The sequence below is a fragment of the Drosophila novamexicana genome, unplaced genomic scaffold (genome assembly GCF_003285875.2).
Source record: "Drosophila novamexicana strain 15010-1031.04,08,12 unplaced genomic scaffold, DnovRS2.1 tig00001636-arrow-arrow-pilon, whole genome shotgun sequence".
NCBI classification, from domain to species: domain Eukaryota; kingdom Metazoa; phylum Arthropoda; class Insecta; order Diptera; family Drosophilidae; genus Drosophila; species Drosophila novamexicana.
This window is the reverse complement of record NW_020824872.1, coordinates 40612-55327: the sequence shown is the minus strand read 5'-3', so window position 1 is coordinate 55327 and position 14716 is coordinate 40612. Positions and strand designations below refer to the sequence as shown.

Here is a 14716-nt window from a genome sequence, read left to right as displayed (position 1 = left end):
CACAATGTTATCGACAATTCAATATTATTGCCAGCAAGGTCGGAAGTAGTGAGAAAAATCACACTTCAGTCAAATGAAGATGCTGTTTTAGTACCAAATCAGGAAATTCATCCTGGGGTATTTATAGCTTACAGCATCGTAAAAAGCAATAATGCAATAGTTCGTATTTTGAATACAACAAATAATAATATAAATATCGAAAATCCTAACATTGAATTCGAATCAATAGAAAATTACGAAATTAAATCGTTCAATAAAAACCAAACCAATAGAACTAATGAAGTCTTAAACAAATTAAAATTCCCAAACCATGTGAAAACAAAACTTACTGAATTATGCACCAGATACAGTGACATATTTGGTTTAGAATCAGAAGCAATTTCGAGTAACAACTTTTACAAACAAAAATTAAGATTAGCAGACAAAACTCCGGTTTACATTAAAAACTATAGAAATGCGGAAACAGAAAAACCAGAAATAAATAGACAAGTAGAAAAATTGATTAAAGATGGTATAGTCGAACCATCTATATCAGAATATAATAGCCCACTTCTCTTAGTTCCTAAGAAATCACTCCCAAATTCAAAAGAAAAAAAATGGCGTCTTGTAGTGGATTATAGGCAAGTAAATAAAAAACTTCTAGCAGATAAATATCCATTACCTAGAATAGAAGAAATCCTAGATCAATTGGGAAGAGCGAAATATTTCTCGTGTCTAGACCTAATGTCTGGCTTCCATCAAATTGAACTAGAAGAAAAATCTAGAAATATAACATCTTTTTCCACGAGCACTGGCTCATATCGCTTCACGCGATTACCACACGGCCTTAAAGTAGCCCCAAATTCATTTATGAGAATGATGCAACTTGCTTTTTCTGGTCTAGAACCATCGCAAGCATTCCTTTATATGGATGATTTAGTTGTAATTGGTTGTTCTGAAAAGCACATGTTCAAAAATCTAACAAGCATATTCGAGCTTTGTAGAAAACACAACCTTAAATTAAATCCAGAGAAATGTTCATTCTTTATGCACGAGGTAACATACCTTGGCCATAAATGTACGGACCATGGCATCCTTCCGGATGATAAAAAATATGATGTAATTAAAAATTATCCAACTCCAACAGATCCGGATAGTGCACGACGTTTCGTCGCTTTTTGTAACTACTATAAAAGATTCATTAATAATTTCGCATAATACTCACGTCACTTGACAAGACTGTGCATTTGGCGTAGCCAAATAACTTAAAAGCAATATTTGACGTCAGTAAGCACAAGTATTCGCGGTTTCATGTCCGTAGCTTTTATAGAAACGAAAACATTTCGTTCTACAGACAGATGCACGTACATTCCGCAAAACTAATAACACTGTGAGGAATATTAGCTCGCAAATGACTGCGAATATTTAATTGTTGTTTAGTGAGATTATATTACATTTTAGACATATTACATGTCTGTTAACCAGAAAATTTTTTAGAAAAACAACACAAAAGTGATAATAGCTTTGATAAAATATAACTTTTTTTGGTCATCGTGCTCTTCCTGAAAAAGCCATACATAAAATACTAACAAGTTCAAGAATAGGTTAGTTAGCAAGTTTTATAATTATTGCCACATAAATTATTGTCGGTTAAGCTTAAAACGTTGAACGCACATACCAAGACATACGTTTCTTTGCTAACATAATCAGCCAATCACATTGCCAGCGTTTCTTTGATGATTTTTTTCATGGCATTTCCCATTGAAGGTGCCGTTGATCCGGAAGTTGAATAATCGAATTTGAACAAATATGGCTGTACATCGGGAAACGAAGTGTCGAAGATCAGATCAAGCTCGCTTTGACTTGGCGTCTTAGGCACATAATCGTGTCGGTTCATTAATTCTGTAATGTATATAACCTTTTCGGTAAGCAGGTCCGACACATTTTCGCGGCAGAGCTGGCGCTCATCCTCGTTTTCGTGCTTAATTAAATCCAGGTGTACTGTCCACACCTCCCATGGTATAGACTCCTGTGTAAATAGCCAACGATTTTTCTTTTTCTGAAAAAACTCCAAGCTGATCTGTCCGGATCCGCAGCTTTCATTTGAACGCAACTTTTCGCTAAACAAATTGATGGCACGCTTCACCCTGCGCGTAAGGCTATCTGATGTGCAGCAAACATATGTAAAATCAATAAAGTCACAATCAACATCTGAATACCCCACGGTCCCAATGGAGTATTGTGCATCTCCCGTATACATATATTTGCCCAAACAGCGGTGAAAAAGCACTGTGTGAAATATGCCGGCCACTGCCTCATCCACCTGGCGACCTTCCATAGTTAGATCAAATATCTGTGAGCGTGCGTTCATTCTAGAAGTCGACTCTATGATTTAATAATCGAGTACAGTTTTTCGTTGGGGCTGAGCTTGCTCAAAAATTTTTACTGTTTGGTGATTCGTGCTTTGCCACGACGAAGCTAAGTTCCGTTATATCTCTTTTTCACCTGCACTCGCTATTACATATATGATTATAAATATACTCTAAGCTTAAGCTCTAATAGTAATCATTAAGAAATAGATTAAACAACGTTTTCATTCCCTCTATCAAATTAATAATGTTGTAAAAGCTTAGATTAAATGTCGCATTGCTTGTTTCCGTTCAATATAGTTATTTAAACTCTTCAATATTTGGGAAACAGATTTGTTTGTTACCATTCTTCAGCTAATGGTATATCAATCTGTGGTTTAAATTTATAAGATCGTACCTATATATTCGGACATGCCTCAAAATCGGTCAACTTTATATGAAATATTTGCGTTAACAGAATGTTCTCCCGCTTGACATCTCGATAGAATATGCCAACGTTGTGCAGGAAGTCTAGATGAAAAGCAAATCGATAAGTCCATTATCTGTTTGAATAAAGGAAACCAATGTGAACTCACCTATAACAAGCGAAATTTTACCAACTTACAACTGCAACAAGTCATGAGGGAAGTGATCAACTTTGACAGACGATTCGCCATTGGGTAGGTAATCGGGTACTACAAAAAATTTAAAAACAAATGTCTGTTAAGTATATGTTATAATGATAATAGGTAGCACGATTAATTAGTAAATCCATATACTAATAAACGTATACCGTATACCAATTGGTCTCCCAGTTTTAAAACTATCGTCTCGAAACATTGCAAAAGTCCGTCTTTCTGTTGTATATACTGCCTGCCGGTTCAGACCACGTATATACCTTAGCTCTCACAGTAAAAATTGGTCAAAAAGTAAGTTCTTTTAGACATACTTTTTTGTTTGTTAGTTTTTTTTAGTTTTCCTATTCTGCTTACATGCATGCAAAACCTTTTCATCAGAGGACCACTTATTATATAGCTGGCATAATCGCTCAAAAAGAAGGTTTTTGTATTAACCAATTTTTGTATATCAAGATAGCTTGACTATGCTGCTAATAAATAAGCAAAATCTTTTGAAGATCGGACTACTATATTATATAGCTCTATATAAAGAATCGCTTTAGAAATTAGTTTTTGCATATATTCCGCTTTCTAAGATATTTTCACCAATCTCAGAACTTACGAGCTATTATTTTATATCTGCTAAGTCTTAAGGCAAATATCCACAAGGATATTAAGATTTCGGTCTACCGAATATATGCGTCCTTTTCGCTGATTATGGGGTTTGTGACTCTTAACTTTAACTTTTCCTTCTTATCTGTTATTTCCAATTTAAAAATCATTGATTTCAATCCTTTTTCATCAGTTCGTGTTTGGAAAAATTTTCACGTGATATTATTCTTTGTTTCCTGGCATAACTATTATAATATCGGCACGAAATGTGTAAATGAGAAATGTCATGCCATAGATAAATCAGCATCTACAGTCAAGTTTATATAGCAATGTCCGTTTGTTTATTTAGGATATCGTACAAACGTGACTTGTATGCCTGTATGAACGCATTGCAGATTACAAGAGCTAAAGTTGATGCTATAATATAAGAACACCCTCTTTTTAAAAGCATAAGCTTGGGTTATTCAGAATGGCGCGAAATAAATTCACAAAAAGTTCTCAGAGCCTAGATAATTTTGGTTACAAGTTTATTTAATTTTTTTTTTATTTATATATACGAATTTATATTTATATATACGAATATGAAGATGATCTTACCAATAATCGATTTGCTTTACTATTAAGGGACGATGGCCAGTAACCTGCAAGATAACAAAATGTACATAAATAGGTTATAAAGAATAATGAATGTGAGCTCCGTACCTTGCTTTCTTCTTTTTATTTTACGAGCGTGGCCAGGGTTATTGCTGCAACGAAGAATTACTTGCTGCTGAATATTTACAGTCGAATCTAAGTTATGAATCAGTTTTCGGACATGGCATTTTGTAAAGTCGTGAACGTTGTAAAGATGTAAGTCCCTGTTTAAAGAAAAAAAAGAAAGGCCAAAATAAATAAATAATGCAGCTTGTTTTTTAAGATAGTTGGTTGCAATTCTATAGATTTATATAAGGTTCTCGTTATCATGCCCCTAATTCCGTATTGATAATCGGCAAGAGACTTTACGACTATTTGATAAGACTATGCCCTTCTCAATCCTCACCAATTCAGCATCTCAGTCAGTCACTTTTATTGATGTTTTGGAAAAATTTTATTTACCATCATTATTCGATTGTGTGCGCAATGAGAATACTCGAAATCTCAAGATATATTATCAGAACATCTCTGGAATGCGAACAAAGTAGTCTTTATATCATAGTACTTATCATGACTTAGGTTAACTTGGATTTCTATGATGAAAAATTTGTTGACTCGAAAACCTTTCGTCTTTTGTAACGACAAAAACGCAATGAAAGTACAGAGCTCGAGAGCGGGTAGTGTCATAACAGCTACGTTATTTAGGCCATTTGGCCTTAATAATATGCAACAGAAACCCATCTCCGGAGACGCAAAAGGAAGATATGCCTGCATCTCCTACATGGTCTCTGCTTCCAGCTTCCTGAATTTGCACGGATTTTTAGCATCATAGCAGCAGACGAGCACATGCACTCGTCATATCCGGCGAGGTAATCAGAGAACGAACAGACGCCTTTGTTACAGCAATAGCAATAGCAATAGCAAAGAAAAAGCACAAATTACTATCTACTGGTAGAATCGTAAAATCGAGAATACTCGCAAAAGGTGGCACTCTGCAATACGCTAATTAAATTGCTGAAGTCGTCCGTGTCAAGCAAACAAAGTGTTAATGGGCAAACTTGAAGTGCTGTACCGTCCTACCCGGAGCACCATAAACAGTGGAAGCACTATTCCCGGATCAGCTAATCAATGTCATCATCTCTCAACTGCGGACATTCTGATGGTGCCTTGAATCGACTCAGTTAAGATTATTGCCGCAAATGATATAAAACGAAGCGACAAAGAACAACTGCAAGTGGAGACAATAACCATTTAAATAATATTGCCTCAACTTAAAGTTGGTGGAATAAGTATAATGTATATAAAACGTATACCATCATACAGACTGTACAAACACATTATCAAAATAATAAATAAAATTTTACAGCGGGCTCTAAAAATAATATAAGCGAGAAAGAAAGGCTATCATCGGCACGCCGAAGATCTAATACCCTTGCAGAACCAACCTTTTCATAATGCTTATAGTGCTTTGCCCGTATCTAAGAAGCACAGGGAAAATAGTTAATGCCGAGATTGGGCAAGATATCTTAAAAAACAAAATGTTTTTTCATACAACAACTTAATTTTCGACCGATCGTTCCTATGGCAGCTATATGATATAGTGGTCTGATCTTAATAGGATTTTGCATATATATCAGAAGTAAAGTAAAACTAATAAATGCCGAGTTTGGTCAAGATATCTTGATAAACAAAATGTTTTTTCATACAAAAACTTAATTTTCGACCGATCGTTCCTATGGCAGCTATATGATAGTGGTCCGATCCAGCTGGTTTTCACATATGTACTGCGTGCAACAGAAAGACGGACTTCTGCAAAATTCATTAAGATAGCTTTAAAACTGAGAGACTAGTTTGCATAGAAACAGACAGACGGACATGGCTATATCGACTCGGCTGTTGATGCTGATCAAGAATATATATACTTTATGGGGTCGGAGATGTCTCCTTCTATGCGTTACACATTTCACGACAAAATTATAATACCCTCTGCAAGGGTAGAAAAACGCGTTGGACTTAAAACACAGAGTAAACAATTCCAACATTAGTATCGCTCGACATAACATTCTTGTTTTCCAGTATACTAAGGAAATTTGCACTGGACACAAAAAATGGATAATGGACCAACTTAAAATAACACACAATTATACTGAAACAAATATTTATTGACATAGTTAAATAAATATTCAGAAAAAAACGGTCCTAGTCGGGACTATCCGACTAGGAGATATCCTGAACCCACTTCAACCAACATTAAATGAGGCTCGCGCTACAAACTCATTTGCCTTATCAGTAACAAAACTAAATTGATTTATAGCTATGTGGTGGTGGCGGGGCGGATGCGATAGCTATGAAATGGAAGCTACTTCATATATATACTATTCTGAAAGCTAAATGTCAAGTTTGGTGACTCCAGCTCTTATAAGATAGGAGATTTGCTCAATAAACAGGATTTCGATATCAATCTATATCGATTCCTTGAAAATGGGGAAAGTTATCGAATATCGAAAAGAAACTCGTTCTGCGCGGGCACTAGGACCTGTTTTCAACATTTTAAGTCTCTAGCTCTCATAGGTTCTAAAATCCGTTCATAAATACGGCCAGACAGACGGACATGGCTAGATCGATTCGGCTATTGATGCTGATCAAGAATATATATACTTTATGGGGCCGGAGGTGTTTCCTTCTGCCTGTTACATTCATTCGCACAAAAACATTATACCCTTTTAAACCATTTTTAATGGGTTTGGGGTATAAATAGAATGCCAATGGGATCACCGGCCTCCTCAGTAATCGCAGACATAATAATGGAAAAACGGTTGGACAATATTGATAAATTACAAATATAACCAAGACAAAACAGAAGTACATTCTGAGAGGACTGAACTCTTTTTCATAAACACATTAAATTTATAACTGAACTAAAACAAATAAGAGGTTCTAGTCGGGAGCTCCCGACCAGGGGATACCCTGAACCCTCTTCTTCCAACATCAAATGCATATATATATTCTATTTTAAAAGCTATATTTCAAGTTTGGTGACTCTAGCTCTTATTATTTACCAAAATTGCCCAAAAAACAGGATATCGATATCGATTTTTATCGATTGCTTGGAAACGGAGTAAGTTATCGATTATCGGAAACAAACTCGATCTGCGCGGGAACTAGGAGCATCTACATCTAAAATTTCAATTCAATTTCTAGACCTTATAGGTTCTGAGATCCTTGCATTCATACATACGGACGGACGCACGGACGGACGGACGGACAGACAGACGGACATATTTGAGTGTGTTGTTATTCCCTGCTCTGGCTTTCGCTGGCAAAGAAATAAATTTTGTTAGTTTTCTAGCGATGATATAGACATGCATGTGTAGATTTGCACGCATAATTCACACAAACATATGTGTCTCGAGCAAACACTGTCCAAAAACAAAAGTAAAATCAGTCTACGTGTATTTTTTTCTGATAATAGTTATTGCACAAGCTGCACTCTGTGATAACATTAAATTTTAAACAAATTTATCTATAGTATATAGGGTAATGTATTATTCAAATAAAGAATGCATTTCATGAATAAAGAAAAAGTACTTTGCGTCGAACGTTAGTTTAAAACTTTTTCGATTAATGTACTTCAAAAACGAAGCGACGCAAAGATCGTCTGGCTTTTGGAGAGCGATAAGCCACTCGGCTGGCATGTCGTGTGAAGTGGGTAAAGCCAGATGAGAAGTCAGGCTACAATTTTGCGTCGCATTCAAATGTATGGGCGTTACTCATCTTAGTGTTTAAATTGTCTTTGGTAATAATTCATTTTAAATCATCAAAAAGTTTCCGCGTTTGTTTCCAATCAACACAAATCTATAACGAGATCCCGACTTTAAGAGTGAGAATCACAAAATTGGACATGTAGCTTCTCGTATAATAAATTTAATTTTTTGGATAACACATAACCCGGTAAGTCGAAAATTCAAATTGGAAACACACAACAGTTCTATATCCTACTTTTGGCTGGCCTTTTAGCGAATATAATATTATATTAATATTCCATGGAACAAGCAAATTTTTTGCAGAACAATATTTCAAGACTGTTCAAGAAAGAAAATATTCGTATATGCTCAAAAGACAATTGCATTCAAATTATGGCTTTGATTGGTGGGCAATTCCTTTTGATTTACTTAATGTGCCTTAGTAATGGGGAGGAGGCGGGTAGTGGCGATAACTATAAAATGATCTGCAAATACTATTATAGAAGCTTCATGTCAAATTTGGTGTCTCTAACTCTTAATACATAAGAGATTTGCTCAAAAACAGGATTTCAATATTGATTTATACCGATTGCTTTGAAACGAGAATGTTATTATCAGATACAATCTCGATCTGCGCGGTCACTAGGAGTTTATAATTTCAAATCTCTAGCACTTTAGGTTCTGAGATAGACACGTTCATAAGCAGCACAGACAGATGGTCATGACTAGGTAGACTCGACTATTGATGCTAGTTAAATACATATATATATACTTAATGGGCTCGGAGATGCTTCCTTCTGTCTGTCACATTTTTATAACCTGAACGAACCCATTAAAAATGGGTATTAAAGGTATAATTTTTTTGTGCAAATGTATGTAACACGCAGAAGGAAGCATCTCCGACCACATAAAGTATATATATTCTTGATCAGCATCAATAGCCGAGTCGATATAGCCACGTCCGTTTGTCTGTCCGCCCGCATGTATGAACGCAAGCTAGAGACCTGAAATAGCCACCAAACTTGACATGTAGCTTAAAAAATATTATATATATATATATATCAAGTATCTTTCATTTTGTAGCTATCAGCACCTTCTACCTAGCTAGAAATCAAGTTAAAACACCAATTTATACTGTCCATCAATATAATCCTCAACTTAAATGTCAATATTTTGTTGAGTTGAGGGGGCAGCAAATAATGCGGTCAGTTGCGAGTTCGAACCCTGCCAAGCGAACCTTCTGTTTTTTATTTATCTTTATTAATACTAAAGCAAAAGAGCGCGTAGCACGAGCTGCATATGGAATAAGAGGGTTCAGGGCTCCCTAGCCGGGAGCTCCCGACTGTAACCTCTTACTTGTTTTGGAATGTTTTGTGTATGTGAAGGTGGAAATTCATAAGTCCCAAAAACATCAAAACTTGTCAAACTTGCATCAGATAGCCAGGCAATCAAACAGTCAACAAGCGCATAGATGCTTGTATACACATACAAACTTGTGTAAAAGTGTGTGCGAGACCGGTCAAAAAAGTCTGCATGCACACATGGCAGCGCTAGGGCATCCTTACCAACAACAACCATGTAACATTTTTTGCACCGATTTGTTTCTTTTCTTATCCATGTTAAAATTTGCGTTGCGTCCTGTAGTTTAGTTTGAACGAGGTAATGAAATAACAAATAATTCTGTATTGGGCATTTAAACTGCTGAGATATACATATTTAAATAAGACGACGTTCCTCAATGATTAAATATTTTTCTGACATTATAGACTATCTGATCACATATATGTAACTGACAACGTATGCCAAAAATACCTACATATGTATAGATACTACCGTTACCCTTTCTGCATTTCTGCTAAAGTGCTAACATAATACGGTGCAGACTTTATTAGAGCCAAAATCGTGCCTTTTTGTTATTTAAGTATAACTTTTGTATTATTAAACATACTGTATAATTTTTTTTCTTAAATGCAGTTAATAAATGTAAAAATAAAACTTCCCTTCCGCGAGTTAGTTTGTTCTGTTTTCTAAGGTTCTATGGTTTGTTCTACGACGTAGTGTGTTTTTACTAAGGAAAATATGTACTTGTATAAAATAAAAACAAAGATAAAAACAGATAACATAGGTGTATTGTGAATGTGCATCTATAATTAAAGTTACATGTACATATAAGCATAGATATTAGCATTGGTATGCATATACCTACTCCTACATACATACATATACATATGTACATACATACGTTTATCAATGGTGCGAATTTGAATATGTTTGCTGCCTTTACTAACCTTACACCACTGTTTTGCTGTTGAATTCGATGACCTTTAAGGGTTATATTTTTATTAGGTATTGGTTATGCGTTGGTTATAAACACTTTTTGTAAAGCTGGCGTGGTGCTACTTTTCCAGTCAATAGAAGTCACACGCATATGTTTTGGATGAACTGCCACCACCTTTAAAGATAGTGATTCTGTTCCTCCTGATTCGTTCATCTAATAAAACAGTGTGGATACCACTGCTGCAGCTTCCGTTTTTATGCTTTTCTGCGAGTATATGGCAATGTTGGTACTTATCATTCTTCAGATTCACTAAATTTTATTTCCAATGCTTAAACGATAGATTTATTTCATTTTGTGTGAGGTCAGACAATATCGAAGAATCGATTAATCGATTATTGCCACAGGCTTATGATAATTCCGCGTTTCCGCTGCACGGTATTGGAGCATGCGTATAATACTGTTGTTATAATTAATTATTACGCGAGTTGCTAATAAAAAATATGTATATATATATATACATATGTAAATTCTTTATATTCAGAAGAAGGAAAAGATGAACAGGGAATCACCATATTTTAGCTCTGATTTGTTTTAGTGCCTAATGTTGCTTACGAGAAACTTTAGCTTTGGCGATCGGCTGAGTTCGCCATGCTTATTCTCGCTTGCTGCTTTTGAATGCTTAGTCAGAATTTTTTGCTTCATGAGTATAAAGATCGTAATAAATACTTAAGTATTAAATTTACGGGCATTTTTTTTTTGTTTTAGTCACCCCTCATAGGCAGCGTCAAGAACAGTCAGGGGTGGTGTTGTATATCTTATTAACGTATTTTTTCTTCTGAAGAAGACATTTCCTTCGGAACTTACTTTTCTTGCGTATTATATAACGCGGTGGTAGAACGATTGTCGAGTGTCATGCAGGGATGATAATATTTTATTATTTACTTTCGATGGTTTTGAACTATCATCAACGCATCTAGAAGAGCAAATGGGAGCTGCTAACTATCGATTTATGTCGAATTTTCGATTTGGCGGATGGTAAATACATAATACCACTAACCATACAATACATAGATATACCAATCAGAATTTTTATCGGAACACGATAAATCGCAACGAGGGAGCCCCAAGGGTGCCTGCGACAATTTTAGTGTGCCCAGACAGAGTATGACTGCTGAGAGTGGCAGCCGAACGCCGGCCTCGAAAGCCGAACGTTCAGTATGAAGCCGCATCTCGCTCAGCGCACGACGTCGCTGCGGCTGATGCTTTTTCTTAATATATGTATTTGTATTTATTTATGTATTTTTCTTAATATATGTATGCCAGTTTTAAATCCTACAGCCCAAATAAATACATATGTGTTTACGCATGTGCAGAGTGTGCCTCGCTCTCACTTGTTGCTCATTGCGAGGTTATTTCTTCAATTGTGTGCCTTTTGTGCCTGTGGTAGCAATAATTCAAATGCTCTATCAAGTATTTCTTCGTCCAGTCAGGCATAATGAAAAGAATCTGAATCTATATTTATAAAATAAACAATTCATTGACCTAAATGAAATATTTATTTATTTGTATTTATTTTCTGTTTACTGTAGGGACCTATTTTTCTTAAAATGTAATAATATCTAAGTCGTATTTCTGCAAGGGTGGATCGCACTTGTCGCTAGTTAGCACTGATATGGAAAAAATGCCAGTGATATTTTTATGAATTTTTTGACATTGTTATATTTTTAGGTTAAGGGGTTTTCTGACAGGCAATGAACGATCAGAATGTCTAACATGCGTCTGGAACCATACCATTTTCTTTGCCTGTTCACACATTTGTGCCTTTTGTGGACGCAAGCCCACCGCAGACCAGTGTTGCCATTTATTGAGCAACCAAAAAAGCTAAATCTGCTTTAAAAAAAAACGCAAAAAGAAGCCGAACAAAAAGCTGAAATTTTAATGGCATTGTTGTTTGATATTTTCAATAAAAGCAATAGTGTATTCACAAAATTCAACAACTTTTATAATAAAATAATTAAAGCATATGGACATAAAGATATATTAAAAAAAAAATTACCTTTGGCAGGGTTTGAACTCGCATTTATCCGCACTACCTGCCGCCGTCTCTACTCAACAGCGACACCAGCCAAAAAAAAAAAAAAAATAGTTTCCCCGGTAGTGCTCGAACTCGCGACAGACCGCAACACTTGCTATGCCTCTACTCAACAGCCACACCTATAGTTGAGTCTTATTGAGAAAAAAAAACGAATTAAAATAGCAGCACTAAAAACAATACAATCGAATTCGAAGCAGACGCGCATGAATGTGTGTGTGTACATGTATACAGAAATTCTTGGATTTTGCGTTGCAAGCACGTGAGCAGTCAAAATACCGAAAAACAAAACAAAAACCGATCTTCATGAAATTGTCTACAGTATATCTTATTGTACCATAGAATATTTGTGTATTCTCGAAAAGTAAATTGCATTAAAATTGTGGCTTAAATTTGTGTGCAATACAAGTCGGGTTATTAACTTGATTTGTAGCTATGAGGTAGTAGCGGGGATGTGGCGATAGATATAAAATGAAAGATATTTGATGTATATATATAGTAAAGATATCACTTTTGGTGAATCTTGCTCTTATTAGTTACCCAATTTGCTCAAAAAACAGGATTTCGATAGTTAAAAGTCTCTTTAAGTCTCTTATAGTTTATAAGATCCTTGCGTTCATACATACGGACGGACGGACAGACGGGCAGACAGACGGATATGGCTAGATCGACTCGGCTATTGAAGCTGATCAAGAATATATATATACTTTTTGGGGTCGGAGATGCTTCCTTCTGCCTGTTACATATATTTTCACACATACAATATACACTTTTTACCCATTTTCAATGGGTTCAGGCTATAAAAAACTCCGCAATGTTAAATGTAACGAGAAAAATAATAATGCGAATAGTCAAGTAGAAACTGATGCAGTTAAACTTGTATTTCAGGGCGACTTAAGAATTTCAACGCAGCGATATGTTTCAAAACTTCAAAAATTTCCCTCGTACAATTATTTCGACGGCAATTCAAATGGAACCTACAAGCAACTTGATACAACAAGTTTGAAGAAGTTGCAGCCGTGGCTATACTTCAGGGCGACTTATAGACAAAAGGCAGCACAATCAAACCCATCGAACAAGGGCGACTAGTGTATCAAAGGCAGAAATCCACAATTAATTAAGCTACCCACTTACGCATCACAACACGTCCAAATAAACTAGTACAAGCGGTGTTAAATTTCAGGGGGACTTGGGCACCAAAGGCAGAAATACAAAATGAAATAAACTACCCACTTACGCGACAAAACAAGTTGCGACAATTATGTTTAAATCGGTATTTCAATGCGACTTACCTATGAAAATAACACCATCGATCGAATATCGCTCATTTTGGCAAAAACAAAAATATGAAACAAGTAAGAGGTTCTAGTCGGGAGCTCCCGACTAGGGGATACCCTGAACCCTCATCTTCCAATGCATATATATATTCTATATTAGAAGCTATATGTCAAGTTTGGTAACTCTAGCTCTTATTATTTACCAAAATTGCCCAAAAAACAGGATATCGATATAGATTGCTTGGAAATGGAGTAAGTTATCGATTATCGGAAACAATCTCGATCTGCGCGGGACTAGGAGCATCTACATCTAAAATTTCAAGTCTCTAGCTCTTATAGGTTCTGAGATCCTTGCGTTCATACATACGGACGGACGCACGGACGGACAGACAGACGGACATAGCTAGATCGACTCGGCTATTGATGCTGATCAAGAATATGTACACTTTATGGGGTCGGAGATGCTTCCTTCTGCCGGTTACATACATTTGGATTTTGCATACATACAATATACCCTTATACCCATTTTTAATGGGTTCAGGGTATCATTAATAACGAATACATTACTAATAAAATCGAATCTACAGATAAGACACACGTTACACCAAGGCGACCTTCATCTTTCGCAAGATTCGTATATTTTGTTTAAACATTAATCAAATGGGAACATATTAATAAGTGACCTAATCACACTCAAACTGAACACCTTAAATACATAACACTAAACACAAACACTTAAAAATAGATTAAATATTAACAAATTAATTCAGATTTTGGAAAGGTAGAAAGCCAACAAATATTAAACGTCGAATATTGGGAGAGTAAAAAGACCTATTCCAAATACCGGAAGTAGGCAAAATATTAGTTCTAACCTTCCGGACGTTAGAGAAAACCGGACACTTGTTAGAACGGACGATATTACACCCATCACTTCAATTTCAAGTTCGCTTCCTCCTAATCAAGTATAGGCATTAAAAATCAAATGGACGCTGTTTCATCTTTAAAGATACCAGAATATCAAGCTATTCCCGATCCCAAGCACAAAAAAACACAAATCATGTCTTTTCTAGGATTTAAGGGTACTACCGAAAATTAATCAGGGACTTCTCTAAGATAACAAAACAACTGGCACAACAG

General features: G+C 35.7%; 1 protein-coding gene across 2 annotated transcripts; it reads right to left on the bottom strand.

The window, feature by feature from the left end:
* Nucleotides 1-1377: 1377 nt before the first annotated feature.
* Nucleotides 1378-10556, bottom strand: LOC115768109 (autophagy-related protein 101). Of its 2 annotated transcripts, none has more exons than XM_030712611.1 (5): nt 10221-10556; nt 4259-4413; nt 4154-4197; nt 2924-3022; nt 1378-2858 (listed from the first exon to the last, which is right to left on the bottom strand). In XM_030712611.1, the coding sequence occupies exon 5, from the start codon at nt 2348-2350 to the stop codon at nt 1694-1696; it is 657 nt and encodes a 218-aa protein (XP_030568471.1). In that variant the 5' UTR covers nt 2351-2858; nt 2924-3022; nt 4154-4197; nt 4259-4413; nt 10221-10556; the 3' UTR covers nt 1378-1693. The 2 variants fall into 2 exon arrangements, with proteins under 2 accessions (XP_030568471.1, XP_030568472.1); XM_030712612.1 differs by having other exon boundaries at nt 1378-2890; nt 2953-3022.
* Between the last annotated feature and the right edge of the window lie 4160 nt (nt 10557-14716).

Coding starts and splice junctions, on each gene's coding strand:
- LOC115768109 (XM_030712611.1), bottom strand. CDS start 2,350: ATGAACGCACGCTCACAGATATTTGATCTAACTATGGAAGGTCGCCAG.